General features: G+C 39.4%; 1 protein-coding gene across 8 annotated transcripts in view; it reads right to left on the bottom strand.

Moving 5' to 3' along the window:
* MIMS1 (mitochondrial inner membrane scaffold 1) overlaps positions 1–27571 on the bottom strand; it is a 59593-nt gene that overhangs the window by 12646 nt on the left and 19376 nt on the right. For 4 of the 8 annotated variants that reach the window (XM_078347674.1, XM_035270482.3, XM_078347676.1 and 1 more), the window contains 2 exons: positions 21034–21162; positions 1662–2159 (listed from right to left, as the gene is read on the bottom strand). In XM_078347674.1, the coding sequence (XP_078203800.1) occupies positions 1662–2134 (473 nt within the window). In that variant the 5' untranslated portion in view covers positions 2135–2159; positions 21034–21162. The remainder of the gene's footprint in view (positions 1–1661; positions 2160–21033; positions 21163–27571) is intronic. The other 4 variants (XM_008979437.4, XM_035270480.3, XM_078347675.1 and 1 more) reach the window with 1 other exon arrangement.

Genomic DNA, 27571 nt, shown 5'->3' with positions numbered 1-27571 from the left:
AATAACTTTTGATCAAAATAGTGACTTTATGTTCTGTTAAAAAACTAAGGGCAGTTTTGAAGACTTCTATAAATATTAAATGTGCCCAAAAGTGTCATTAATAAACAAAGAAACAATTCCATAAAATATATACATAAGACTCTTCTGCAAGGAAAGATAAAATTCTTAAAGAAAATGATATGCAATGAAGAAGGATATAATTGAATAAAAGGACCATAAGGTAAAGATATAAAGTGAAACAGAACAGCATCAATTACACGAGATGAAAAAAAAAAATCCTCTTAGAAATTTTGTCTAGAAATCTATGTGATCCTGTATTTCCCCAAAATAAGTAGTTTCTATCTTAGTCTGCAATTGGGTGCTTCTAAGAAGTGAGCTTTATGTACAACACTAACCATGTTTTTTTAATGTCTTGATGTCAGGCTGTTAAATATAATCAAGCATTGAAAATCACTCAACTCTGGAAAGTATAAAATAATTCTCAATCCATCAGGAGAGTACTGAAGTGTCCAAGTCCTTCGTGCACACAAGGACACTGAGGAATGGGCACTCGGCCGACTAGTGGCAGAAATGGGCAATCACCAGTCCTGTGCCTAAAGTAGTGTGAAGCAAGCAACTTACCTTAAGGGAAAGGCACAGTATTAACAAGGGAGATTAAAATTGTATGTTTCAAAACACTGGGAGGCTAGACCTGCAAGCTTCACTTCTGATAAGAACAAAAGACCTTCCATTGACACTTACTGGACTTGCACAATATCAATGCAAACAGATTAGTAGCCAAGCCTTGGCACAATATTCTGAATTTCCCACCAAAACCATACAAATGCAAAATAGGTATCTTTTCACATTTATGAACATTCTAAGAAATATATAATTGTGGAATCATGCTGTTGCCAAATTTCTGAAATTTGATCATTTTATGTCTGTGGTCTCCTGAATGCCAGGATGAAATCTGCATATAGGAGTATGTGCTTTGAGATAACACACACCTAACTGGGTTTTTAGTCCAGGCACCACCTCTTACCAGCTGAGTTATTTTGGGAAAAGCTGAACTATTTTTACTTCTCCTTGCCTAATCTGTTTTCTCATTCATAAAAATGGGTGTAATTGTATAACTTGCTTTATATGGTTGCTGGGAAGATTAAACAACAGTTAAAAATTTCTGCAGATGCTTGCTCCAAACAGTAAGCAAATGTTAGCTTTTATTATTAAAATGTGAAAAAAGCTATGAAAAGTAGTTATCCTCCATTGATGAAAAACATTAAAGCATTTAAAAATCTTTAAATCTAAGGCTATCTGGGCCAGGCACAGGGACTCATGCCTGTAATCCCAGCACTTTGGGAGGCAAAGGCAGGCTGATCACCTGAGGTCGGGAGTTCAAGACCAGCCTAACCAACATGGAGAAACCCCCTCTCTACTAAAAATACAAAAAATTAGCCAGGCATAGTGATGCATGCCTATAATCCCAGCAGCTCAGGAGGCTGAGGCAGGAGAATTGCTTGAACCTGGGAGGCGGCGGTTTTGGTGAGCCAAGATCACGTCATTGCACTCCAGCCTGGGCAACAAGAGCAAAACTAGGTCTAAAAAAAAAAAAAAAACTAAAGCTATCATTAGTACAATTTAAAAGACAGGGAAAGACATTCAACTAAGCAAAAACTTACTTCAAGGCTGCATAATAAAATGTTCCAAACCAAACACCAGAAGTTATTAGATGCACCGGAATCAAAACTTTTCCATACTGTCTAAATGTTTTCTTGAATCGTTGATAAAGACTAATAGATTTGTCTTGTAAAGGATCAGTCTCTTCCTTTTTTTCCGGAGTTCCATGCGCTGTGCCACGGGATGAAAAATCCCTCCTGGATGAAACACACTGCTTCCCTTGCTTATGGTGAAGGACTCCTGGTTGGGGTGGATGAGCATCCAATGGCCTCCTTTCCTTTGCAACACACTGGGCAGCAGATAAATGCAACCATTGTTTTTGAGGACCTTGCACCAAAACCACTTTGGATTCAGCATTGCACAAAAGTAAAGGTCCCTTTACATTTTGACAGTGTCCAAAAAGACCAGCTTTATGTAGTTCCAAGCATGTCCTGCGTGCCAGTTGAGATACAATCCGTGACACAATCCATTGCATTTTGAAGAGTGTTGATAGGTTTCAGCTACAAAGACAAATTTTTAAAAAAATTAGATAATACTTAGGTTTCCATTTTAAATCAAATTCATTTGAAAATCAATCATTAACTATTAGGAAGTAAAAAGACAGACATTGCTACATAATCCACAGAAACTGATATTAGGGTATACAGTTTAAGCACAGTGTAATTTTAAAATCTCATTAAAGGCCAGGCGCGGTGGTTCACACCTGTAATCCCAGCCTTTTGGGAGGCCAAGGCAGTTGAATCATCTGAGGTCAGGCATTCAAGACCAGTCTGGCTAACATGGCAAAACCCCATCTCCACTAAAAATACAAAAAGTAGTCAGGCATGGTGGTGGGTGAAGCTGAGGCAGAAGAACTACTTGAACCCAGGAAGCAGAGGTTGCAGTGATGTGATATCGTGCCACTGCCCTCCAACCTGGGTAACAGAGCAAGACTCCATCTCAGAAAAATAAATGAAATAAAATATGTCAGGTGCAGTGGCTCACACCTGTAATCTGAGCACTTTGGGAGTCTGAGGCAGGTGCATTACTCGAGGTCAGGAGTTCAAGATGAGCCTGGCCAAGATGGTGAAACCCTGTCTCTACTAAAAATACAAAAATTGGCCAGGCACAGTGGCATGTGCCTGTACGCCCAGCTGCTCAGGAGGCTGAGGCATGAGAATGCTTGAACCCAGGAGGAGGAGGTTGCAGTGAGCTGAGATTGTGCCATCGTACTCCAACCTGGGTGACAGAGAGATGCCATCAAGGGTGACAGAGAGAGATGCCATCAAGGAAAGGAAAGGAATGGGGAATGGAAGGGAGCGACAGAGCGACATGCCATCAAGGGGAGGGGGAGGGGAAGAAAGGGAAGGAGGAGGGGAAGGGCAGAGAAAGGAAGGGGAAGGGGAAGGGGAGGGAGAGGGAAAGGGGAAGGGGAAGGGAAGGAAAGGAAAGGAAAAGATTGTTTCCTGTTATCTGTGTAAGAAAAAGGAAAAAAAAAAAAAGAACAGAAAAGAGAAAACAAAGTAAAATAAAATCTCATGAAAGACACCATCTAAATTTGACATGGTAAACTAGTCCAGCATGGGAATGTTTTGAAGCCTCTTATTCTATAAAGAAGTAGTGTAGTATAGTGGGGGAAAAATAAGATCTGGGATCTGATGCTTTGGGTACATAATTCCACATAATTCCCTTTCAGACTCCAAGCCCAGGTCCACTAGTAAAATGAAGATTACTTCACAGGATTGTTACCAGAAATTACACAAAATTTCTGATGTAAAGATGCTTCTGTAAACTAATGAGCATCATAAGTGTTAGTTATGAAAATGTTAAGATCTGATGAATAGTTGATATTAGTATTTATACTATAATGCCTTTGGACTAAGTTATCAAGTTATAAATCACTTATGTTATTGAATGGTGAGAAGAGATAGTCTGGTACTTATCTTCTTTTTTTCCCCACATATCAACAGTGGAGAGAAAAAAAAAAAGTATACAGTGATGTCTCACTATTTGATCTGGCATCAGCATAGAACAAAGATTTACAAGACAGCCAGGTACAGTGGTGTGGGCTTGTGGCTTCAGCTACTCGGGAGGCTCAGATGGGAGGACACTTGAGGCTACAATGCACGTGTGAACAGCTACTCCACTCCAGCCTGACCATACAGCAAAACTGCAAGTCTTTTTTAAAAAAAAAAAGAATTACAGAGACTTTTCCAGATAATTACTTAGACTCTTTAGACAAATGTTTTCCCAGTGGTAAATGTGATTACAGTAGCCATTCCCATATAGTTGATCAGTCCCCTTTTTTGAACATTGGGTGGTGCCACATGCCTCCCCACTCCCAGTGCCAGCTCTATCTTACTACTTCTAACATGTTGAAAATAGACAATCTTATTTAATTGTACACTAAATAAGGGTCAGTGAGATCTGAATTAGCACCCCAGTAAATTAGCACTCCAATAAATACAGATACTCCATCTTACATGAATATTCTTTATCTGGTACACAAAGTTGACTGGTAAAACAAAAACTGCCATCATATAAAAACATTCATTAGTGAATTATCCGCCTATAAAAATTAATCCCCTGACTCATCATCCTTCCTAATCAATAATTAACATCACTCCTAACAGACTCTCACAGATAATCTGACAACATGGTACAAATGAGTTGCTAAGTGAAACTGAAAATCTTGCAAAAATAAATAGGCTCCCAAGAAGTCTTTTAAAAAGTGATACTGGGGCGGTGTGTGGTGGCTCACACCTGTATCCCAGCACTTTGGGAGGCTGAGGCAGGCAAATCACAAGAACAAGAGATTGAGACGGGGTGGCCAACATGGTGAAACCCTGTCTTTACTAAAAATACAAAAATTAGCCAGGCGTGGTGGCACATAATTATAATCCCAGATACTTGGGAGGCTAAGGCAGGAAAATCTCTTGAACCCCAGAGGCAGAGGTTGCAGTGAGCTGAGATTGCAACACTGCTCTCCAGCCTGGACGAAGGAGTAAGACTCGTCTCAAAAAAAAAAGTGATATTGGAGATTAATTTCAGACAAAGCAGACTGCAAACATTCTTTCATTGTTAGTGTTAAAGAGGGGCATTTATAACAATGATAATGAAGACATATCAATCCTAAAAATGTATATACCTAACAAGAGAGGATCAAAATAAACAAGGTAAAAACTGACAGAACAGAAAGGAGAAAAGATGTTCACTTAGAGATGTCAATATTCCAGTCAGCCACCTTGATAAATCCAGCAGGCCGAATGTCAGTAAGGATATAGTTAAACTAAACAACAATGTTAACCAATTTGATTGAATTGACGTTTATAGAATATTCCATTCAACATCAGCAGAATACACATTCCACTCAAGTTCACATGGAACATTCAACAAGCAGACCCCATGGTGGGCCATTAAATATACTGTAACAAATTGCAAAAAATGAAAATTACGCAAAGTTGTGTTCTCAAATTACAATAGAAGTAAATTAGAAATCATTAACATAAAGACAGCTGGAACTTCCACCCACCCTCCAATTACGTGGAAATTAAACAACATACTTCTAAAAAAAAAAAACTTCAAATGTCTAAAAAGAAATTTAAAAATATTTTGAAGTAATTGAAAAAAATACAACTTAACAAAATCTGTGCAATGTGGCAAAGCAGTGCTTTGAGGACTAAACTTTGACCTTTTTCCTTCTACCCAAATTCCCATCTAAGGTATCTGGGGAGTCTACAAACCATGAAATTTCATCAGAGGGGTTTTATTTAACCCTATATAAATGGCTACTTTCCAACTTGTCTCTGGCATAACATCACGACAGATAAAGAAGGAAATCAAAATATTTTACCACAAAATATGTTTGCAATATTTTGAAATGACTCGGCAGAGCCATTTTCTTGGTGGAGAAAAACTGAATTTTTAAAGACTCTATAAACATAACCAGATCCCCGCCTCCAGGTCCTCACAATCCTGAAGCGATTAACTGAGTCTAGCAACTTTTAAAAGGTCTGAATAGGCAACATTTGCAATCTATTGTCTCTAAGGGCGGCCACCTTTGAGAGTTGATCTGTGTATTAAGAACCTTGGTATCCACAACCCTTTATCTTAATCCAGATGCTCTTTTCTATTGATTTCAGGTCTTCCAACCAATTGACAATCAGAAAATCTTTTAATCCAGTTATGACTTATAAGCCCCCATTTTGAATTGTCCTGGCTTTTCAGATCAAACCAATGTATATCCTTCATAATACTGATTGATGTCTTATGTCTCCACAAAACGTTTAAGAAGTAAAGCCAAGCTGTAACCCAACCACCTTAGGTATATGTTCTCAGAACTTCTTGAGACTGCCTTGGACCTTGATTACTTATATTTGGTTCAAAATAAACCTCTTTAAACATTTCAGAGTTCAGTCTTTCATCAAAAGCTTACAGGAAGAATGCACATATTAGAAAAGATCTAAACTCAATAAGCTAAGTTACCTCCTTAAGAAAATAGAGAAAAGAAGCAAGCAGAAAGAAACAATAAAGATCAGAGCAGAATGCAAGCAAGAGAAAAGGGAAACAAAAAATAACAAAACCAAAACCTACTTCTTTGGGGGGAAAAAAATGAGTAAAATTCATGTATCTCTAGCCAGGATAACTGAGAGAGAAAACAAATGACCAACATTAGAAATAACTACTGATCCCATTGACAATAAAAAATAAAGGAATATCATGAATAATTTTAACTCTAAGCTTGTGAGCAAAGAAATGATTTTATCTGAGGAATATGAGCTTTTGTAATTATCAGGCCCAAAGAGACATTAAAATGAGACCGAAATCACGCCTTACCTCTCCTCACCAGCCTTCCTCTGAACTATGCATTCACCTCTTGAAACTGTTATTGCCATAAGTACTATTAATTAACCTAATAATGCTATAATTCATAATCTATAGCTTAACAATGTATAGCCAATAACTAATCAATGCTAATTCTGTAAAACAGTGAGAATTCCTGACAAACAACTCTTTATTACTTCATTCCTGTCCCCTTTAAAAATCCACTTGTAACTGCTGTTAGTAAGTGTGTATATTCAGGGCAATTTGAATCTATGCTCCTGGGTTGCAATCCTCACGCTTTGCCCAAATAAACTCTCTACTTACAACAATTTTGCTTCAGCTTGTTTCAAAGTGACACCCACAAATTTGATAACTTAGATGAAATGAATCACGTCCTTAAAAAGACACAAACTGCCAAAACCCACACAAGGAGAAATAAAAGACTTCAATAACCCTATATTTATTATTCAATAGAGAAATGGAATCAATAATTAATAACCTTTCAAAAAAGAAAGAACGAAACAAGGCTCAGATGATTTGACTAGTGGATTCTACCAAACATTTAAGGAAAAAAACACAATTCAGAACACAAAGGCAGAGAAGACTTACTAACTCATTCCATGAGGCCAAAAGTACCCTAATACCAAAACCAGCTACATATAATCCAAGAAAGGAAGACTACAGACTACCTCTTATAAACACAGGGTAAAAATCCTCAACAAAATATTAGCAAGTCAAATCCAACGATGTTGAAAACAATCATACACCCTGACCAAGTGGGATTTAATCCAGATATGCAAAGGTAGTTCGACATTTAAGAATCAACTGAGAAATAAAAATGAAATTGTCATCTCCCAACTGACTGAATGGATCTCCTCTTGACCAGTGGGACCCTGGGGAAACCCTGGAAGCTCAGTTCAGGTCACACACCTGTTACAGGTAGTTAGGTACTGGGGGGCAGGAGGGGTTTCTGTCTCACCCACTAGGAATGTCAGGTGATGATTCAGCAATGATCACACTGCCTTTCTAAAAGTGATAAATTGGAAACAGGTGCCAGAGAGAGGCCAGTTCCTGATGGTCCACACCTGTTGCACTCAAGTGTTAAATGAATGCAGGCACCAGGAAAGCAAAAAGGGCTTCCAATAAAATCTCAGGTATTGGACAAGTGAGCCCGGGCATACACATTGAGACAAAATGGCCGAGTATGACCTTCCAGGGACACTCCAGAGGAAAAGGGAAGAAAGCCTCAGATAGACATGCATACAACTTCCTAAACACACTGCATGTGCTTACTTCCCAAGTGTAAGGAGGGCACTGTACATGCAGGTGGCCCACCCTAAGGGAAGAATCATGGGAAAAGTGTGCAAGACACTGGAAGTGGGCCAGACTATAAAGTCCTAGGATCATGGTTAAACACTGCACTTGCCCTTCATGTGCCCGCTTGGGTCTCTCCTAAGCATGCTTTCTTTCCTGTTCTAAATAAAACCTTTTCGAATAAATTTCCACTTCTTTTCTGAAACTTGCCCTGGTCTCTTTTTCTTCCTTATGCCCCTCAGTCAAATTCTTTCTTCTGAGGAGGTAAGAAATGAGATTGCTGCAGACCCCAACGAATTCACCACTGCTATCTTTTGGATACCTTTCACCAATAACACACCCTTCAATACGACCTCCCTTGCTTGCACCCCCCCCCGCCCCCACTAACTTCCAATAGGCTTCCTTCCCTAGGAATTAAATAGAAACCGGCCCTTCAAAAGACTCCACACTGATAATGCTGATTACTAGCTTATCTTCCCAGGTACAGAACAAAGATGAGAGCAATTATTCTGATACAGTGATATGAGCAGGAGGCAGAGAAATTCTAGGCAGATAGGGGCAGCCTCCAAGAAATATGGGATTATGTGAAAAGATCTAATATATGCTTGATTGGTGTACCTGAATATTATGGGGAGAATGAATCCAAGCTGGAAAACTCACTCCAGAATATTATCCAGGAGAACTTCCCAAGCCAAGCCTAGCTAGGCAGTCCAAATTTCAAATTCAAGAAATACAGAGAACTCCACAAAGATATTCCTCAAGAAGAGTAATCTGAAGGCACATAACCGTCAGATTCACCACGGTTGAAATGGAAGAAAAAAATGCTAAGGGCAGCCAGAGAGAAAGGTCAGGTCACCCACAGAGGGAAGCCAATCAGACTCACAGCAGATCTCTCAGCAGAAACCCTACAAGCCAGAAGAGAGTTGGGGCCAGTATTCAACATCCTTAAAGATAAGAACTTTCAACTCAGAATCTTATATCCAGCCAAACTAAGCTTTGTAAGTGAAAGAGAAATAAACTCCTTTGCGGACAAGCAATTATTGGGAGATTTTGTCACCACCAGACCTGCCCTACAAGAGCTCCTGAAAGAAATACTAAGCATGGAAAGGAACAAGTTCCAGTCATTGCAAAAGCAAACCAGTTGGCAAAGACCAAAAATGCAATGAAGAAAATGAATCAATTAATGGAAAAGAAAACCAGCCAGTAACAAAATGGCAGGATCAAATTCACACATAACAATATTAACATTCAATGTAAAAGGCCTAAAATGCCCCAATCAAAAGACATAGACTGGCAAACTGGATAAAAAGTCAGAACCCATTGGTGTGCTGTATTCAGGAAACCCATCTCACATGGTTTGATGGGATGGGTTTTGACCCATATAGACTCAAAATAAAGGGATGGAAGATTTACCAAGCAAAAAGAGAACAAAAAAAAAGCAGGGGTTGCAATCCTAGTCTCTGGTAAAATGGACTTCAAACCAACAAAGATCAAAAGAGACAAAGAACACCACATAATGGTAAGAGGATCAATCCAACAGAAAGAGCTAACTATCCTAAATAAATATGCCCCAAACATGGGAGCACCCAGATACATAAAGCAAGTTCTTAAAGACCTAAAACAAGATTTACACTCCCACACAATAATAGTGGGAGACTTCAACACTCCACTGTCAGTATTAGACAGATCAATGAGACAGAAAATTAACAAGGATATCCAGGATTTGAATGCAGAGCTGGACCAAGCGGACCTAATAGACATATACAGAATGCTCCACCCCAAATCCACAGAATATACATTTTTCTCATCAACACATTGCACTTACTCTAAAATTTGACCACATCATTGGAAGCAAATCACTCCTCAGCAAATGCAAAAGAACAGAAATCATAACAAATAGTCTATCAGACCACAGCGCTGTCAGACTAAAACTCAGGATCAAGAAACACACTCAAACCCATACAACCACTTGGAAACTGAACAACTTGCTCCTGAGTGTTGACTGGATAAACAATGAAATGAAGGCAGAAATAAAGATGTTCTTCAAAACCAACCAGAATGAAGACACAACTTACCAGATTCTCTGGAATATCTTTAAAGCAGTGTCAAGAGGGAAATTTATAACAATAAATGCTCACCAGAGAAGAGAGGAAAGATCTAAAATCAACACCCTATTGTCAAAATTGAAAGAGCTAGAGGAGCAAGATCAAAAAAACTCAAAAGCTAGTAGAAGACAAGAAATAACTAAGATCAGAGCAGAACTGAAGGAGACAGAGACACAAAAAACCCTTAAAAAAAAAATCAATAAATCCAGGAGCTGGTTTTTTGAAAAGATCAACAAAATAGAAAGCTAGCTAGATTTAAAAAAAAAAAAAAAAAAAAAAAAAAAAAAGGGAGAAGAATTAAATAGATGCAATAAAAAACGATAAAGCAGATATCACCACTGATCCCAGAGAAATACAAACTACCATCAGGGATTACTACAAACAGCTCTACTCACAGAAACCAGTAAACCAGGAAGAAGTGGATAAATTTCTAGACATTTGTACTCTACCAAGACTAAACCAGGGGGAAGCTGAAACCCTGAATAGACCAATAACAAGGGCTGAAGTAGAGGCAGCAATCAATAGCCTACCAACCAAAAACAGTCCAGGTCCAGATGGGTTCACAGCCAAATTCTACCAGATGTACAAAGAGGAGCTGGTTCCATTCCTTCTGAAACTGTATCAAACAATACAAAAGAAGGGAATCCTCCCTAACTCATTTTATGAGACCAACATCATCCTGATACCAAAACCAGACAGAGACTCAACTGAAAAAGAAAACTTCAGGCCAATATCCATGATGAACATTGACACAAAAATCTTCAATAAAATACTGGCAAAGAGACTGCAACAGCACATCAAGAAGCTTATCCATCATGACCAAGTAGGCTTAATCCCAGGGATGCAAGGCTGGTTCAACATACGCAAATCTAAAAATGTAATGCATCACATAAACAGAACCAAAAACAAAAACCACGATGATCTCAATAGATGCAGAGAAGGCCTTCGATAAAATTCAACAGCCCTTCATGCAAAAAACTCTCAATAAACTAGGTATTGATGGAACCGATCATAAAATGATAAAAGCTATCTATGACAAACCTACAGCCAATATCATACTGAACAGGCAAAAGCTGGAAGAACTCCCTTCGAAATCAGGCGCTAGAAAAGGATGCCCTCTCTCACCACTTCTATTCAACATAGTATTGGAAGTTCTAGCCAGAGCAATTAGGCAAGAAAAATAAATAAAGGTATTCAATTAGGAAAAGAGGAAGTCAAACTGTCTCTATTTGCAGATGACATAACTGTGTATCTACAAGACCCCATCGTCTCAGTCCAAAATCTTCTCAAACTGATAAGCACCTTCAGCAAAGTCTCAGGATACAAAAATCAATGTGCAGAGATCACAAGCATTCCTGCATACCAATAACAGCCAAACAGCCAAATCAAGAGCAAACTCCCATTCACAATTGCTACAAAGAGAATAAAATACCTAGGAATACAACTCACAAGGATGTAAAGGACCTCTTGAAGGAGAACTAGAAACCACTGCTCAACAAAATAAGAGAGGACACAAACAGATGGAGAAACATTCCATGCTCATGGTTAGGAAGAATCAATATCGTGAAAATGGCTATACTGCCTAAAGTAATCTATAGATTCAACACTATCCCCATCAAGCTACCAATGACCTTCTTCACAGAACTGGAAAAAACCACTTTAAACTTCATATGGAATCACAAAAGACTCCACATAGCCAAGACAATCCTAAGCAAAAAGCCGGAGGCATCACACTGCCGGACTTCAAACTATACTACAAGGCTGCAATAATCAAAACAGCATGGTACTGGAACCAAAACAGAGACATAATAGACCAATGGAACAGAACAGAGACCCCAGAAGAAACACCACACATCTATAACCATCTGATCTTTGACAAACCCAGCAAAAACAAGCAATGGGGAAAGGATTCCATGTTTAATAAATGGTGTTGGGAAAAACTGGCTAGCAATGTGCAGAAAGCAGAAACTGGTCCCCTACCTGTCACCTTACACTAAAACTAACTCCAGATAGATCAAAGATTTAAACATAAATACCATAAAAACACTAGAAGAAAACCTAGACAAAACCATTCAGGACATAGGCATAGGCAAGGACTTCATGAAAAAACACCAAAAGCAATGGTGATAAAAGCCAAGAGAGACAAATGAGATCTAATTAAATTCCAGAGCTTCTGTACAGCAAAAGAAAACATCATTAGAGCGAGCTGGCAACCAACAGAACAGGAAAAAATTTTTGCAATCTACCCATCCGACAAAGGGCTAATATCCAGAATCTACAGAGAACTAAACAGATATACAAGAAAAAAACAAACAACTCCATTCAAAAATGGGGCGAAGGATATGAACAAACACTTTTCAAAAGAGGACATATATGAGGCCAACAAACATATGAAAAAATGCTCATCATCACTGGTCATTAGAGAAATGCAAATCAAAACCACATTGAGATACCATCTCATGCCAGTTAGAATGGCGATCATTAAAAAATCTGGAGACACAGATGCTGGAGAGGATGTGGAGATACAGGAACAGTTGGTGGGAGTGTAAATTAGTTCAACCATTGTGGAAGACAGTGTGGCGGTTTCTCAAGGATCTAGAAATAGAAATTCCATTTGACCCAGTAATCCCATTACTAGGTATATACCCAAAGAACTATAAATCGTTCTACTATAAAGACACATGCACACATATGTTCATTGCAGCCCTGTGTACAATAGCAAAGACCTGAAACCAACCCGAATGCCCATCAATGATAGACAGGACAAAGAAAATGTGATACATATACACCATAAAATACTACGCAGCCATAAAAAACGATGAGTTTGTGTTCTTTATAGGGACTTGGATGAATCTAGAAACCATCATTCTCAGCACACTGACACGAGAACAGAAAGCCAAACACCGTATGTTCTCACTCATAGGTGGGTGTTGAACAATGAGAACACGTGGACTCAGGGAGAGGAGCATCACACACTGGGGGCATTTGCGGGGGGCTGTAGGGGAGAGACAGCAGGGGGTGGGGAGGTAAGGGAGGGTGGAGAGGGATAACATGGGGAGAAATGCCAGATATAGTATGCACCTAAAGTAAAATAAATAAATTTTAAAAAAAGGAAAAAAAAAGTAAAAAGGTTGTCCAAGTTTGTTGATAGTATTTTCTGGGTTCTTACTTTCCTACTTCCTAATGCACTGATGGCTCCAATGTTGTAATTTCTACTACATAATTCATCTCCTTCAGCCTGTTCTGCTTTGGGTGACTTTCTAATACCAGATTTGAACCACATAAACAAGCTGAATTAAGGATGCAGCCACTGCTAAATTCTTAATTTTCAGAAAAGATTAAATTATGCCCCCTAGTGAATTCCCATGGAAGTTCATAATAATTCCTTAATTTCCAGAGCAGTCTTAAAGGTCAAGTGTACCACTTTAAAAAAAAAAATCAATGATTTTTTTTCCACAATCACTAGATAAATCTATTCATTTACACATATTTATATCTTTGTATCTTTTCAGAGGATCCAAATTTAAGGCAAGCCATGGTTATTATCTGTAATGGTGACATAAACTCAGAATCTACAGTTCCCTTCCATCCTTTCCTTTTCCTTCTGGCAGGTCGCAATAAGAATGGAGGCTTTGGCATCAGAAAGACCTGAGGGCTAACATTTTCTTAACCTTCTCCTTATCAGTAAAATTGAGTTATTCTTTTATCCTGTGTCGTTTATGAGATATATGAGATAGTTAACTGTCTAGTACTTACTATGCTATACCAATAATTATTTGTTCTAGCTCCTGTCTTCATCTTCTCATCTATGACCTTGTTAAACCAAGCTTATATTCTTTCATCTAAACTTTAGTCATTATTCAATTTGGGTGACCATGCAAAATCCTACTCTAAGGGTAAAAAAAATTCTTTTTCTCTCTCTACTCTCACGCTCAGTATAGAATACTTCTACGACTAGATGTGAAGGAGTTTTCCTCACACACAAGCAATTCTCCAGAGGACACCAACCAGGTGTCTTATAATTCCATTTAATTCTGACACTGTCTAACTTGAGTTACAGTCAGATTCCACAGATCAAGGGCTCAGTCCCACAAGACTACTCCCCACTTCAGATGCAAATCACAAGCAGTAGGTTGTTACTCATACTTCTCAACATGCTATACATTCAGGTACCCACCTTGGGTTCAATTAATTTGATAAGCTTTCCATTGGAGAAACTACTCTGACAGAGTTAACAAGACTTACAAGCCAGGTTTTAAGCAGAATTATAGTTAGGCTCTGACCAAGATGCACACGCTGGTGCACTCTGGCCCACTTCCCTGCAGCTGCTGTGAGTCACATAGCATGCTGAACCACCCCGTTCCTCGCTGTTCCTATAGACAGAATCTCTGACACTGGCCCTTTTAACCTAAGAATTGCTTAAGGTGTTTTCCAGATCCTGAATTCCAGCAAAATGGCTGACACCAAACAGTCTGAAAACCCCAACCAAGGAACCAACTCAGCACGGGAATGTAGTTTGTTCATTACCCTGTCACACGACTTGTGTCTCTCAGTTCTTGATTAATAAACAATCCCCATACTCTAACCCATCACTTCTTCAGATGCCTTAAAATCTCCATCTCCAAACCTCTCAGGGAGGCAGATTTTAGATTCTTAAAGCAAACTAAACATGGCCTGAGAAGACTCTGTACTTCTGTATTTGAGTCCTTGTGCGTGAACTGTAACCTAGCTTAACAGGCAGACAAAATTGAACTTAGGAGTAGTTGAGTTTTAGTCAATCCCAGCAGCCGACCATACTTAAACCACTCATAGACTACTAAGTGTTTGAATAAGGCAAATGCCAACCATAGGCAATCCAGCTGTTTCTATACCTCGTTTCTGATTTCTGTACATCCTATTCCTTTTTTTGGTGCTGTGAGTCTGGGGCTGTCTGATTTGCAAATAATTCTTTGCTCAATTAAGCTCCTTTAAATTTAATTCAGCCTAAGTTTTTCTTTTAACAGATGGTGTCAATAGTGGGACCCAAAGTAGATCTTCTGACAGCCCCCAGGAGCACTGAACGAACAAGCAAGGTACCTGCTAGACCCATTTGTGTGCTTTGATCTCTCAGAGCAACTGGGGATCATGGTAAGTTCTTGCTCAGATTTCAGAGCTCTATGTATTTGTGTTTTGAGGTTTTGAGTTTCTTTGAGCAAATTTCTGATCCAAACTGGGTCTGGAAGTGACAAGAGAAATTGGACTGAGTTCAGAATTGGATTGGATCTGGTAATTAACTGGTTTGGATCCATTAGAGGTGTCTTATATCTGACTGGGTCAGAAAAAAAGTGGTAGTAAATAGTAATATTACAGGGGGTGTAAAATTTGGCTTTTAAAATTTGCAAGGATTTCTGTGTTCCACCCCTTTGTTTTATTTTTCTTGTGTGTTTAGGTAGGGAAAAAAAAAATCATTGGCTAAATTAATCAAGGGAACCTGAGAGTAAAGCCAACATTAGGTAAAAATGGGATCTGGCCAGGCATAGTGGCTCACACCTGTAATCCCAGCACTTTGGGAGGCCGAGACAGGTGGATCATGAGGTCAAGAGATAGAGACCATCCTGGCCAACATAGTGAAACCCTGTCTCTACTAAAAATACAAAAAAATTAGCTGGGCATGGTGGCACATGCCTGTAGTCCCAGCTACTCGGGAGACTGAGGCAGGAGAATTGCTTGAACATGGGAGGCGGAGGTTGCAGTAAGCCGAGACTGTGCCACTGCACTCCAGCCTGGCGCCTAGCAACAGAGCAAGACTCTGTCTCAAAAAAAATAACAAAAAGGGATCCTTAATTTCTGGAAAACTAAGTTCCTTCCAGCTTATACAGTAGGCACAGAAATCAGCAGTGTCTTACAGAGTGGCAAAATCTTACAGTGGAATGTTCTGAATAAACAATGAATTTAAGTGCATTTAAACATGAGGGCTCCCAGAAATAAAATCTGCTAACCTTTTAGCTTAGTTACTATCCTGATCCAAAGGAAACAGACTGCAGCACCAACTGGCTGACTTTGGATAAGTAATGGGGTACATTTTACCTCAGTAAAGGATGGGACTGGGTTAGAGGCTGTCCCTTCAGTAAAGTCTCTCTTGGTTAAAAATGGATTAAAGTGGACAGGGACCAACCGGGTACAAATCTGAACCTTGCCAGTTCAGTTTTGGCACCCTCATGCAGCTGGTTGGGCATCAACTTGCAAAATCAATAGACTTTTACCTGTGGTTCCACAAAACAGAAAAAGATGATTTTCCTTTGTGTTGCAGCTTGGCCCCCAGGGCTGTGGTGCAGCCAGCCCCGTCACAGGGCCATTCAGGGAAAGGGAACCCAGAAGCCTGGCATGCCAGCAAAAGAGTAAGAATTTCTTACCAGTCAGAGTTCTACCTCTGTCTCCCTGTGTAAACTGGTTGAATGAATGGTAAAAATCATTGTTTATCGCCTATGAAGTTTTGATTAATGCGAAAAAGGATTTATGACGATAGTCTTAAGCTACAGCCAATCTGGTATGCTTGCTTTATGTGTCTTCCTGTATCATTTGTCATAAAAACAGCTACCTTAGAGTAGAACACAGGCTTGAAACCCCATAAGCCCACTGCGCAAGACTGCCCAGCAAGCTGGTCAGTAACAAACTTTGCTGCAGGTCCCCGACAAACAAAACAACTGGATGAGGTCTCTACTTGTTTTATGTCCTTGGGACCTTGATCTTGTGACCACATGGCTATACTTTCTCTTGGTCTCTGCTTTCCAGGGAACAGGAATTTTAAGGTGCACATCATAGGTAGCTCTAAAAATCATCCTGAGTAGTTAAAAGCCTTTGCAAGCTCAAAACTAACTCCTCTAGACTCCTTCGGGAAAGGGCAATAGGGACCGTCCAGTGCTGTAGCTCAGTTGCTAAGGTTTTGTCCTGAAGTGACGACCTGGGTCCAATCCCCAGCTTAAGGAATGAGTCCTTTCTTGTGTGATATCTGTGTAACCGTTACCATTTGTTCATTCTCTCCCCCTCCAGGAACCGCTGAATTTACCTTTCTCAGAGTACCTGTGAGGTTGTTTTTGATAAAGTTTAAAAGCCAGCAGCATCAGCCATTTGGCCTGGCCAAAGTTGGGTGATAGAAAACTTAAAAGGACCTTTAAAAAAACAATGCTATGGTTAAAAGTCAGCTTAATTAAAAGCGGATATTCAAGCTCTAACAGCCTGGGACCCCTTGGGAAACACAGGAGGCGCCAGAGAATCCATTTTGAGAAAAACCTGTTTTCCTCATGAAACCCCAGGAATTGGAAGTGGATAGATTCCTTTCAAAATCTAAAGCTCTGCTCTGTTTTGCATTGCATTATCTAACATTTTTTCATTTTAGGGGTATCAGCAATTACTTCACATTATGAAAGAGCTTTGGGATGTAATAATTAGGTAGGAAATATACTTTTGTCTAGTGGCAGCTATGGGGAAATACTCAGCTCTGCACGTTTGGATCACAGAGGCATGCTTTTGGCCACCTAGAAAGTATGGAGATGTCCCCAATCCCACTGAGAGATAAGACTCCCATAGAGGGTGGGCTAATTACAAAATGGGCTGATTGGTTTTGGGTTGCTGTACAATTAAATGCATGGTAAAAGCATTGCACTGTCTTCTCCAACACTACCTCCCTCTCTTTTGGGGGACCCATAAAAATGGGACCCTTAATTTTGGGGGTCTGTTTTTGCCTTCCAGTTGTACCTGCTTATTAGGATCTAGAAACTGCATCTTGCCCTAGCTAGTTTTTCCAAGGACTCCACCCTAAAGCCAGAAATACAATTAAGAAACTTAGAAACTAGTAAATAAAAAAATCTTACAACTAATTTTCTTCCATCTGTATAGTTATATATATGTGTGTGTACAGTGTTTACATAAAAAAGCTCTAATTAATTGACTTAAAGAAAAACAAGTGCTTAAATCAAATATTTTGAAAGAAAAATAAAAACGCTAGTATTTTTTAGTTCACATAACTTTAGTGATTTTTGGGAAATAAAAACAATTTAAGATTATTGGTAAAATAAAAACATTTGGTCTAAATTATGCAGGTCAAATATTAGGTTTGCTAAATGCTTTAAGGTCATAAACTGCTTCTTTGACTTTTAAAAAAGAGATTTTCCTAATAAAGCAAAAAAAAAAAGAGAGAGAGAGGAGAGAGAGAGATTTTATATAAGAAACAATCCTGTATGGTAAATTCTTTTTCCAAAGTAAAATAACTGGTCGTTAAAAAAGAGGGCTGTTTAGGACAAGTCAAAGTCGAAGCATACCACAGATGGTCTAAGTTGCGAAAGGAAATGTATGCACCAAAAGTAAAAGCTGCTAAGAGTTACCATCATAACATGTAATTAAAAGTACTTAAAAAAACAGTTTTACATGCAAGGTGTGTGAGTAAAGTGAAATGTGTTGTTGATAAAAAATTATAAGAAGGCATGGGAGTGTACATTTTTACCTAGTTTGGAGGGTTAAGGGGTTTTTTAAGTAGGTAACATAACACTGAAGGTGGAAGGATTGTAAAAACTAATCTTGTAGAAGAAATTCTGTTTGTGAACATACTGACTAAATGTAAAGGGGTTACTATTCAGTTTTTCCCATAAATTAAACATTGAAATAAAGTACAATAGAGTTTTTTTTAAAAGCACTGATGTATTCTTTCACAAAAATTGTAAAGGATTATAAAAGGTTTATAAAAATCTCATTTCATGGTCAAACTGTTAAGCATAATATAAAGGGTTTTAAACCTTTAACATTTTTGATAGGCTTCCCCAAATCAAATTTCAGCTTCAAAATTGTGAACTCCTAACTTTGGGATACTACAGAGGGCCAGTGAAGCATCCAAGAGAGGTAAACACAGGATTATCCGACATGTTAAGTTACATGGGAAGAATTGCCAAAATAAAAAAATTATATTTAACCTTCTTCAAGTCACATTTTAGTGAATGATATTAACATATGTTCCAAAATTGTATGGGATTTCTAAAATTAATATGTCTGTGTATATGCTATTAATCATAACTACAGATATTATATTGTTATAGACCACAGAAATAACCACATTTCCTAGTCGACTCTCTTTAACTATAACTATTTAGAGTCATTTTCGCAGTTAATTTCTTAATGCTATTGCAGTTTCTAAAAACTTCATGAGCATGAAAAATCCTAGAATATAGTATCTTTCAGGAGATTCATGAAAGGATGGAAAGGACCCTAAAAAGCACTCTTGAATACAGGCTTCTAATAACCTTAGAATCAAATCATTTAAACTGGGTAAGATTTCCTGGAAATTTAATAAAAAGGCTTACTGGTTTATAAAACTGCTAACCAAAGTAGACGAAAATTAACTGAATACCAAGAAAATACTTTGCCGTATTTTCACATTAAATCAGCTGGTACTGAAATTGTCTAAATATACAATTGAAATGAACTCCATGGTCTAAATCATATTACCTATGACAACCCATCAGTTATCAGTGCTATGCACCTAATTTGAAAAAACAACTGGTATTCAAGAGGACATAAGTCTAATGTTAATTAAGCATGGACACATGGAGAACAAGAAGGACAGCCACCCCGTCCTTCTTGAGCCCTTACAGTTTTTGTTACTAAAAGTTATGCATTCCATGACTCATCATGGAAAATATAAAATAATTCAAATTAAATATATTGGTGTGATAACTTATAAACTGCTAAAACAGTTTTTTTTTTCTTTTCCTTTTTCTTTATAAGACAAAGTCTCACTCTGTCACTCAGGCTGGAGTGCAGTGGCATGATCTCAGCTCACTGCAACCTCTGCCTCCCAGGTTCAAGCGATTCTCCTGTCTCAGCCTCCTCAGTGGCTGGGACTACAGGTATGTGCCACCATGCCCAGCTAATTTTTATATTTTTAATAGAGACGGGGTTTCACCATGTTGGCCAGGATGGTCTCGAACTCCTGACCTCAGGCTATCCTCCTGCTTAGCTTCTTGAAGTGCTGGGATTACAGGTGTCAGCCACTGTGCCCAGCCTGCTAAAATAGTTTTATATCCAATGTTTAGTTTATCAAAACCACATTCCTGAGAAGACAATCAAAGCTTCAGGTATATTTGGCTACCTAATGGGTCATTTAAATATTTGTAAAGGGATTACATTCAACTGTCATTTTCAATGCATGTTTTCTGGTTGTATAAAAGCTTTCCCATACAAGAGGATCGATGTTATAACACTAAGTTACTATGCCACAGTGTATTTTTATGGTTCACTGAGAAAAATCAACCCCTTCACAATCTAGAACCTGAAGACTGGATTTTCTGGGAACATCAGAGAAAGACTGTCCTTCCCATCCATACTGCAACAAAATTTTGGGACCTTGTACTTTGGCTCTGTAATCTCACAACAGAGATTACTCTGGCTTCGTAATCTCCCTCCACAATCTTGGAACTGTATACCCACTGGAATCCTCAAGGTAAAGGCTAACCAGGAAAACTTCTCCCCCACAAAAAATGGCATCCTTGATGTGAACAGTTTTTCCCAAGATCACAGATCAAGAGTTCTACTATCACAAGACTGTTATTTTTTAATACTTTCCCCTTGTTTTTGCCTCTATGAACAGAAATGAAAAAGGGGGAGGTCTGTTGTGTGCACTTATGGGGTATACTTTTATCTGTATTTTGCAGTCAGCCTTATACATGGATAACCTTATGCCTTCATATATAAAACATGAATGCCCAATGTAGGTAAGAAACTTTAATGGTACATGCATTGCCTCATAATCAGTCAGAAACAGAACACTGATTCACTCCCCAATCATATCATGGATTAAAGAGAACATTGTCAGGAGGTCTTCACTCTTCTAGAAGGGCATCATTTGTTAGCTCCTTTTTCCATGGTTTGGAATAAAAAAGGCAATGATTAAAAATGTATCCCTCAAAAAAAAATTAAAACAAACAAACAAAAATTTATCCCTCATGATAGGCTTTATAGCAGTTTCTACTGTAATGTAGATGATAAAAATTCAGTTGTAGGGGATTAGCAAAAAAAAAAAAAAAAAACCACTTAGCTAAGTGAACAGACTCTTCATTTAGCTCATTCTTTGATCTATTTGATTTTAGGTGGTTTGGTTCACTGGGAACCTGGGTAAGAAGCTTACTCCAAACTCATGGTATTTATCCTCCCGATAATCATGGTAACAGTCTCCCTGGTGTGCTGCTGTATTCTCTCAAAGGTTTTAAATGTTTGCATTCAGCCATCACTAAAACGTCAAACGGTCTCTCTTCAACTGGAATGACAAGAGCAGAAAGGAATGTGCAGCTATGAGTATACCATAACCTATATATGACATGCTGAAACTAGAAACCCAAAATAACAACTGAGAGTGGCACTAAAGCCCCTAAGTTTTGGTCACACTCTCACCTAAGTGGGAACCAGAACAGAAGTGGGAATTTTTAAAATTATGAGAGGCCACTGTTTTGGACTGACCTCAGGCACTAGGACCCAATGGACCAAACCAAACAAAATTGGAGCAGCTCATGTTAAATGTGAAATAATCAAACTAAGACTTTAAGAAAACACAGATCTGAGACCAGAACAGACCAGGTTTTGTTTTTCTCTTATGAACAGGACATTCCAGCATAAGGAGGTACCCTTTACTCAGTCCTTGTTTCTGCCTTTGCAAAACTCACTGTCCTACTGTTTTCCAGTGGTTTTCAAAACCAAATAAGTATATTTCTGATGGTAATAGTGACATCAAAGACTAAAGTTTTGGTCAATCTCTGAAAATTAAAAAAATAACCAAAAGTAGGGAACTGTTAAAGCAAACTAAACATGTTAAAGCAAACTAAACTTCTATATTTGAGTTGTTGTGGATGAACTATAGGCAGACCACACTGAAAACCTAATTTAGGAGTATGTGCCTGTAACAACAGCTGAGTCTTGTCCAATCCCAGTGGCCATACATACTTCAACCACTCACGGACTGCTAAGTGCTCAAAATTGTGTTCAAATAAGGCAAACGCCAATCTGCAACCAATCCAGCTGTTTTCACACCTCACGTCCAACTTCTGTACATCATTTCCCTTTTTTTTTTCCTTTGGTCTGTAAGTCTTCCTCCACCACAATTTTTAGATGGCATTCTCTTGGGTGGGGCGCAGAGCCAAATCCTGCCACCCAACTACACCCTTCAGGGCCCAGTGCAAAATGAAAATGTAGTGCCCTTATTCAAATATCACAAGAATTTCTGGGCCTCACTATAGGTGTGTGAGCTCTTCCGAGTGCCCAGGAAAATGGCCCTGTGTGGACTGCATTTTGTGCCATTCCCGAGACTCTAAACCACTGTCTTCATTCCACATGAGAGTGGCCTGGTAGGCTATGGGTGCCCCTCTCACAGCCGCCATGGAAAGGCAGCATGGGAGAGCTGGTCACCTTTCTCAGCCTCAGCCTCTTCATCTGTAGACGCCATTGAGAAACCTACCCCACAACCGTCCTGCTGTGAGCACAAATGTTCCTGCCACTCAGAACCACCCTCAGACCAGCCAGTTGCCTTCAACCTGTCTTCTCCCTGGGGTTTGAGTTTGTCCCAGACTCTCCAGTTGCCGTTCTTTTCCTGCCCCTCACTGGGTGCCCTCATCATCTTCTGCCTCCCAAGCTCTGAGCTCTGCGACCTCCCTCGTCACCCTGCTGTCCCCAGCTTGGAATCTCGCGGCGCACTTCATTTATGTACTGGAGGTCTCCCACCTCTGGTTTCTAGTCTTGATAGAGTTTGGATGGTTGTCCAAATCTCAAAAAAAAAAAAAAAAAAAAAGGTAGAGTTTTTTCACTTTTTTTTTTTTTTTTTTCCACTGTATCCCAAGTGCCTAAAACTAAGGCTTACTGGCACATAGAAGGGATTCAATAAATGTTTGTTGAGGGAATAATTAGATGAAATTATTCCCTCCTTCCTTCAAGTCATTGACCCCATTTTCCTCGTATTTTTCTACTGCCATTCTCTTTCCTGTACCCTCAACTGCTCACTCCATCAAAAGTGCCTTTGCAAAGATTATAACAGTGAGAGAAATCTAACATGGCTGATTCCATCTTGCTGCTAGCCTCACTGGCTGGCTGTCTTCGCTTGTTCCTGAGTACAGAGCAAGCTAACCATGGGAGGAATTTATAGTTTAACTTTGACACCAAGATAATAGTCCCTCCCTAAAACTGATGCTCTCCTTGTTTGGGGACTGAAATTACCTTTGTAAAACTAATGAAAGGCCACAAAATTAGGATTATGGGAAGGGGCCCAAATTCTGATTAAATGTATGCATAGTTTCTTTTTTTGAGAAAAGGTCTCACTCTGTTGCCCTGGCTGCAGTACAATGGTGCAATCTCAGCTCACTGCAACTTCCACCTCCCAGGCTCAAGCAACTCTGCCTCGGCTTCCTGAGTAGCTGCGAGGTGTGCACCACTGTGCCCAGCTAATTTTTGTATTTTTTTGTAGAGACAAGGTTTCACCATGTTGCCCAGGCTGGTCTTGAACTCCTGAGCTCAGGCTGGTCTTGAACTCCGGAGCTCAGGTGATCTGCTTACCTTGGCCTCCCAGAGTGCTGGGATTACAGATGTGAGCCACTGCACCCGGCCTATATATGTAGGCATAGTTTCTATAATCCCTTACTGTTCAGGAGTCATGGGGCCAGAGGTCACAAGATCTGTGACTTCCCTGATGGCTCCTATAGATAACGTCATTATTGTAAAACCTAAGATTGGTCTTCTAAATTTTTGTGGTGGGGGGGGCAGGGGAGGGAATGGAGTCTTGCTCTGTCGCCCAGGCTAAAGTGCAGTGGTGCAATCTCAGCTCACTGCAACTTTCACCTCCCAGGTTCAAGTGATTCTCCTGCCTTGGCTTCCCAAGTAGCTGAGATTACAGGCACCCGCCATTGTGCCTGACTTATTTTTGTATTTTTAGTAGAGACAGGGTTTTCACCATCTTGGCCAGGCTGGTCTTGAACTCCTGACCTCGTGATCCACCCACCTCGGCCTCCCAAAGTGTTGGGATTACAGGCATGAGCCACTGTGCCTGGCCTGAAATATTATATTATACTGACCCCACCTGGACTTGTGACTCATGACTCAACCAGTCCTACTGCCCCCATCCAGAGACAGGCTGGGCACACAAAGACCATTTTCCACACCCCTATGATTTGATCCTCAAAGCAATCAGCAGCACTCATCCCCTAGTTCTCTGCTCACCAAGCTATCTTTGAAAAACACTAACCTCTGAGCCTTCAGGGAGATTGATTTGAGTAATGAAATAACTGTCTCCTGAGTGGGCAGCATCACATTAATAAAACTTTGTGTACTCCAACAGCACAGTCTCAGGGACTTGGTTTTGTCTGTGCAGCGGGCAGGAAGAACCCACTGGGCAATTATACCACTGGCTTCTTTCTTTCATTGTTGTACAGATATGCCATCAAGAAAGTAGGTCTTTATGTGGTATCTGCCCAATTTCTCTTCTTCCTGCTATCAGCAAATTTCTTAAAACAACAGCCTTGGCCTGGCATGGTGGCTCACACCTATAATCCCATCACTTTGGGAGGCTGAGGCAGGTGGATCACCTGAGATCAGGAGTCTGAGACCAGCCTGCCAACATGGCGAAATCCCATCTCTACTAAAAATACAAAAAGCAGCTGGGTGCGGTGATGGGTGCCTGTAATCCCAGCTTCTTGGGATGCTGAGGCAGGAGAATCCCTTGAACTCAGGAGGCGGAGGCTGCAGTGAGCCGGGATAGCACCACTGCACTCCAGCCTGGACAACAGAGAGAGACTCCATTTAAAAAAAAATCAAAAACAAAAACAAAAATAAAACCCCCAAAACCAGCCTCCTCTTTTTCCCTACCTCCCATACCAAAATGCTCCTATTACAACCAGCAATGAGCTTCTCTTCATACATTTCAGGCCCTTCATTCTGTTACACATAATTACCCTCACTACTTGTGTTCTACTTGTTTAAACTCTTTCAGACTTTCCTTTTATAATTCCATCTTCTTTCTTCTGGTGTTCTTACCATGGAAGTTCCTTCCTGGTCTTGATGATAGACTCCTTTTTCTCTTAAATCTGAATGCAGGCTCTATACATTTTTATCTGGGCAATGACCTTTATATCCATTAGGTGATGAACTCCCAATTAATGATTACTGTCTAGATCTTTTTCTGGCTCTCACCATCCACCTAAAAACTAGGACTTAGCCACCTGGATTGTTCAACATGTTTTCTATCTGGGACACAAAAGATACCACATGATACTCAATGATTGCCTCTTCCTCCTACTCCCCAAATATGTGCTTCCTTTGGAGCCCAAGTTGTTCAAGACAAAAAGCAATATGAAAGTCAGCCAAGGATCTTCTTATTCCCTTGAACGCAGCAATTTATCAAATTTCATAAAATCAGTACTTTGGAGAGTACTATGCAAACTAGAGAAGCTGTGTAAGAATGAAGAGAAATGGTCAAGAAGATGAAAATGACAAAAGTTCACAGATACACAAATTCAAAAGAGATCTTAGGTTCCTAAAACTGTAATTAGAAAAATAATGATAAAAAAAGACCAGAGACTGCAAAAACCAATAGGTTTAATATGTTTAAGGCAAAATAAAGTTCCTTACATGAACTTGTTTAAATTATTTAAAAAAATATATCCTATTAGGACACAGGGAAAAACAGCTTATCTTCATAGACCTAACTATCATGCTGGTCTTAGACTTTTCAGTTTTATTAAGAACCAGAAAACAACAGAGAAATTAACTGCAGAATTTAAAAAGAAAGCATGTGATCTAAGAATTGTAAGATAATTCAATTTGACAGACACGTTAAAGACATTTTCAAATATTTAAAAGCCCCCAAATCCCACATACATGCTATGATCTGAATATTTGTGTCCCTCCACATAGGAAGTCCTAACCTCCAAGTTATGGCATTTTGAGGTGGGGCTTTTGGGGAGGTGATCAGGTCATGAGGGCAAAGCGCTCCTGAATGAGAACAACAACTTTATAAAAGAGACTCAAGAGAGCTCATGGACCCTCCATCATGTGAAGTTACAGTGAAAAGACGTCTGTCTGTGAGCCAGGAAGTGGGCCTGCGCCAAACACCTTATCTGCCAGTACCCTGCTTTAGACTTGCCTGCCTCCAGAACCATGAGAAAGAAAGTTCCATTGTTTATGAATCACCCAGTTTATAGTATTTTGTTACAGCAGCCTGAACGGACTAAGACACCACATATCCTTCCTGAGAAAATCATTTCCATTGATAGAAGGACTCAAAAACAAAGAAGTTCAAAACATAAAAGCTGTGGTACACAAAGGATGATAGCAGTGTGCTAACCTGAGAAAGGACAGACAGTGCTTGTGGACTTAGAACAGGCAGGTCACCTTCTGGGAGAGCTCATTTGCCAGCCAGGCTTTCCTCCCGCCCATTTCTATCTTTGGTTGTTAGAAACCCGAGATGTTAACAGCTAAGATGCTCAGATCCTGAAGGGATGACTTGGTGACATTCTCATCTCTACTTAAATGTTCGAACTATACATCTATGAGAAAGCCTCTTTCCTTACAGCACAACTTTTTTTTTTAAATAAAAAATTTAACTTTTTTGATGTTAAAACCATTAACTTTTCCTTAAAGCATAAATTAACTTTTGCTGTTCTTGCCTAAGTCTACAATGTATGTTTGTATGTTAATGATAAATTAATTCAACATAACTTAACAATATAACATAAAATATCCCTGCCTGAGATAAGATTTGATGTTCTGCCACTATCATCCTTTATGACCTTTTGTCCAAGTTAGCATGATATTCTTCTCCACCTTCCTTACTACTGATTTAAAACCTTTTAACCTTCAAAGTACTTCTTAAAATTCACACCAATACTTAAATCACCCTATGTGTACATCTATGTACATAATCCCGAATAAATTTAAACGTGAATTAACACAAATATATTTGCAGTTTCTGAAGGTAACACCTGGTGAGTAAGCACAAGACTACCGATGTGTGAGGACAGAGGAAGCAGTTCCACCTCTTCCCTATCATCACAGTGAAAGGGCAACGATTCCTCTACAGTCATTTCATCTCCAACTGCCAGAGCCCCTCACTGCTTCAGTGGTTAGTAGCAGGAGGTACTTCACTATAAAACACACAAACATACACTATAAAACACACATGCACACATCCACGTTTGGAGACAGGATCTTGCTCTGTCACTTAGACTGGAGTGCAGTGGCATGATCATAGCTCACCGTAACCACCAAATCCTGACTCAAGCAATCCTCCTGCCTCTACTTCTCGCGTAGCATACCACAGCACCTGGCCTGAAATATTTACAAAGCATCTCCCAATTGTTCAACATTACTCCAGGAAATTTAACTCTTAGTTTTTTCAACTGAATTATAACTCCACTAGAGGTAAAACCAGGGGATTTTCTTCTATATCTCCAGAGTACCTAAAATCTACGAACGTAAAACAGTTATAAAAGAATTTAACAGTGGAACCTTTCACTGACCCCACTACCAAAGGGTGGACATTAGACAGAACTGTAACCCTTTTAGCACCTAGAACAAATCAGTATAATATGTTTTCACTGCGCTTAAGCAGTTTACAATCTAGTTATAAATGGGCAATTAAATATTCCCAGATAGGAGACATGTCAAACATGAGTTTTAAGTTTATAAACATA

Source organism: Callithrix jacchus, chromosome 13 (assembly GCF_049354715.1).
Source record: "Callithrix jacchus isolate 240 chromosome 13, calJac240_pri, whole genome shotgun sequence".
In the NCBI taxonomy this organism is placed as follows: domain Eukaryota; kingdom Metazoa; phylum Chordata; class Mammalia; order Primates; family Cebidae; genus Callithrix; species Callithrix jacchus.
Note: the sequence above shows the minus strand (reverse complement) of the source record. Positions and strands in the feature narration are given on the sequence as shown.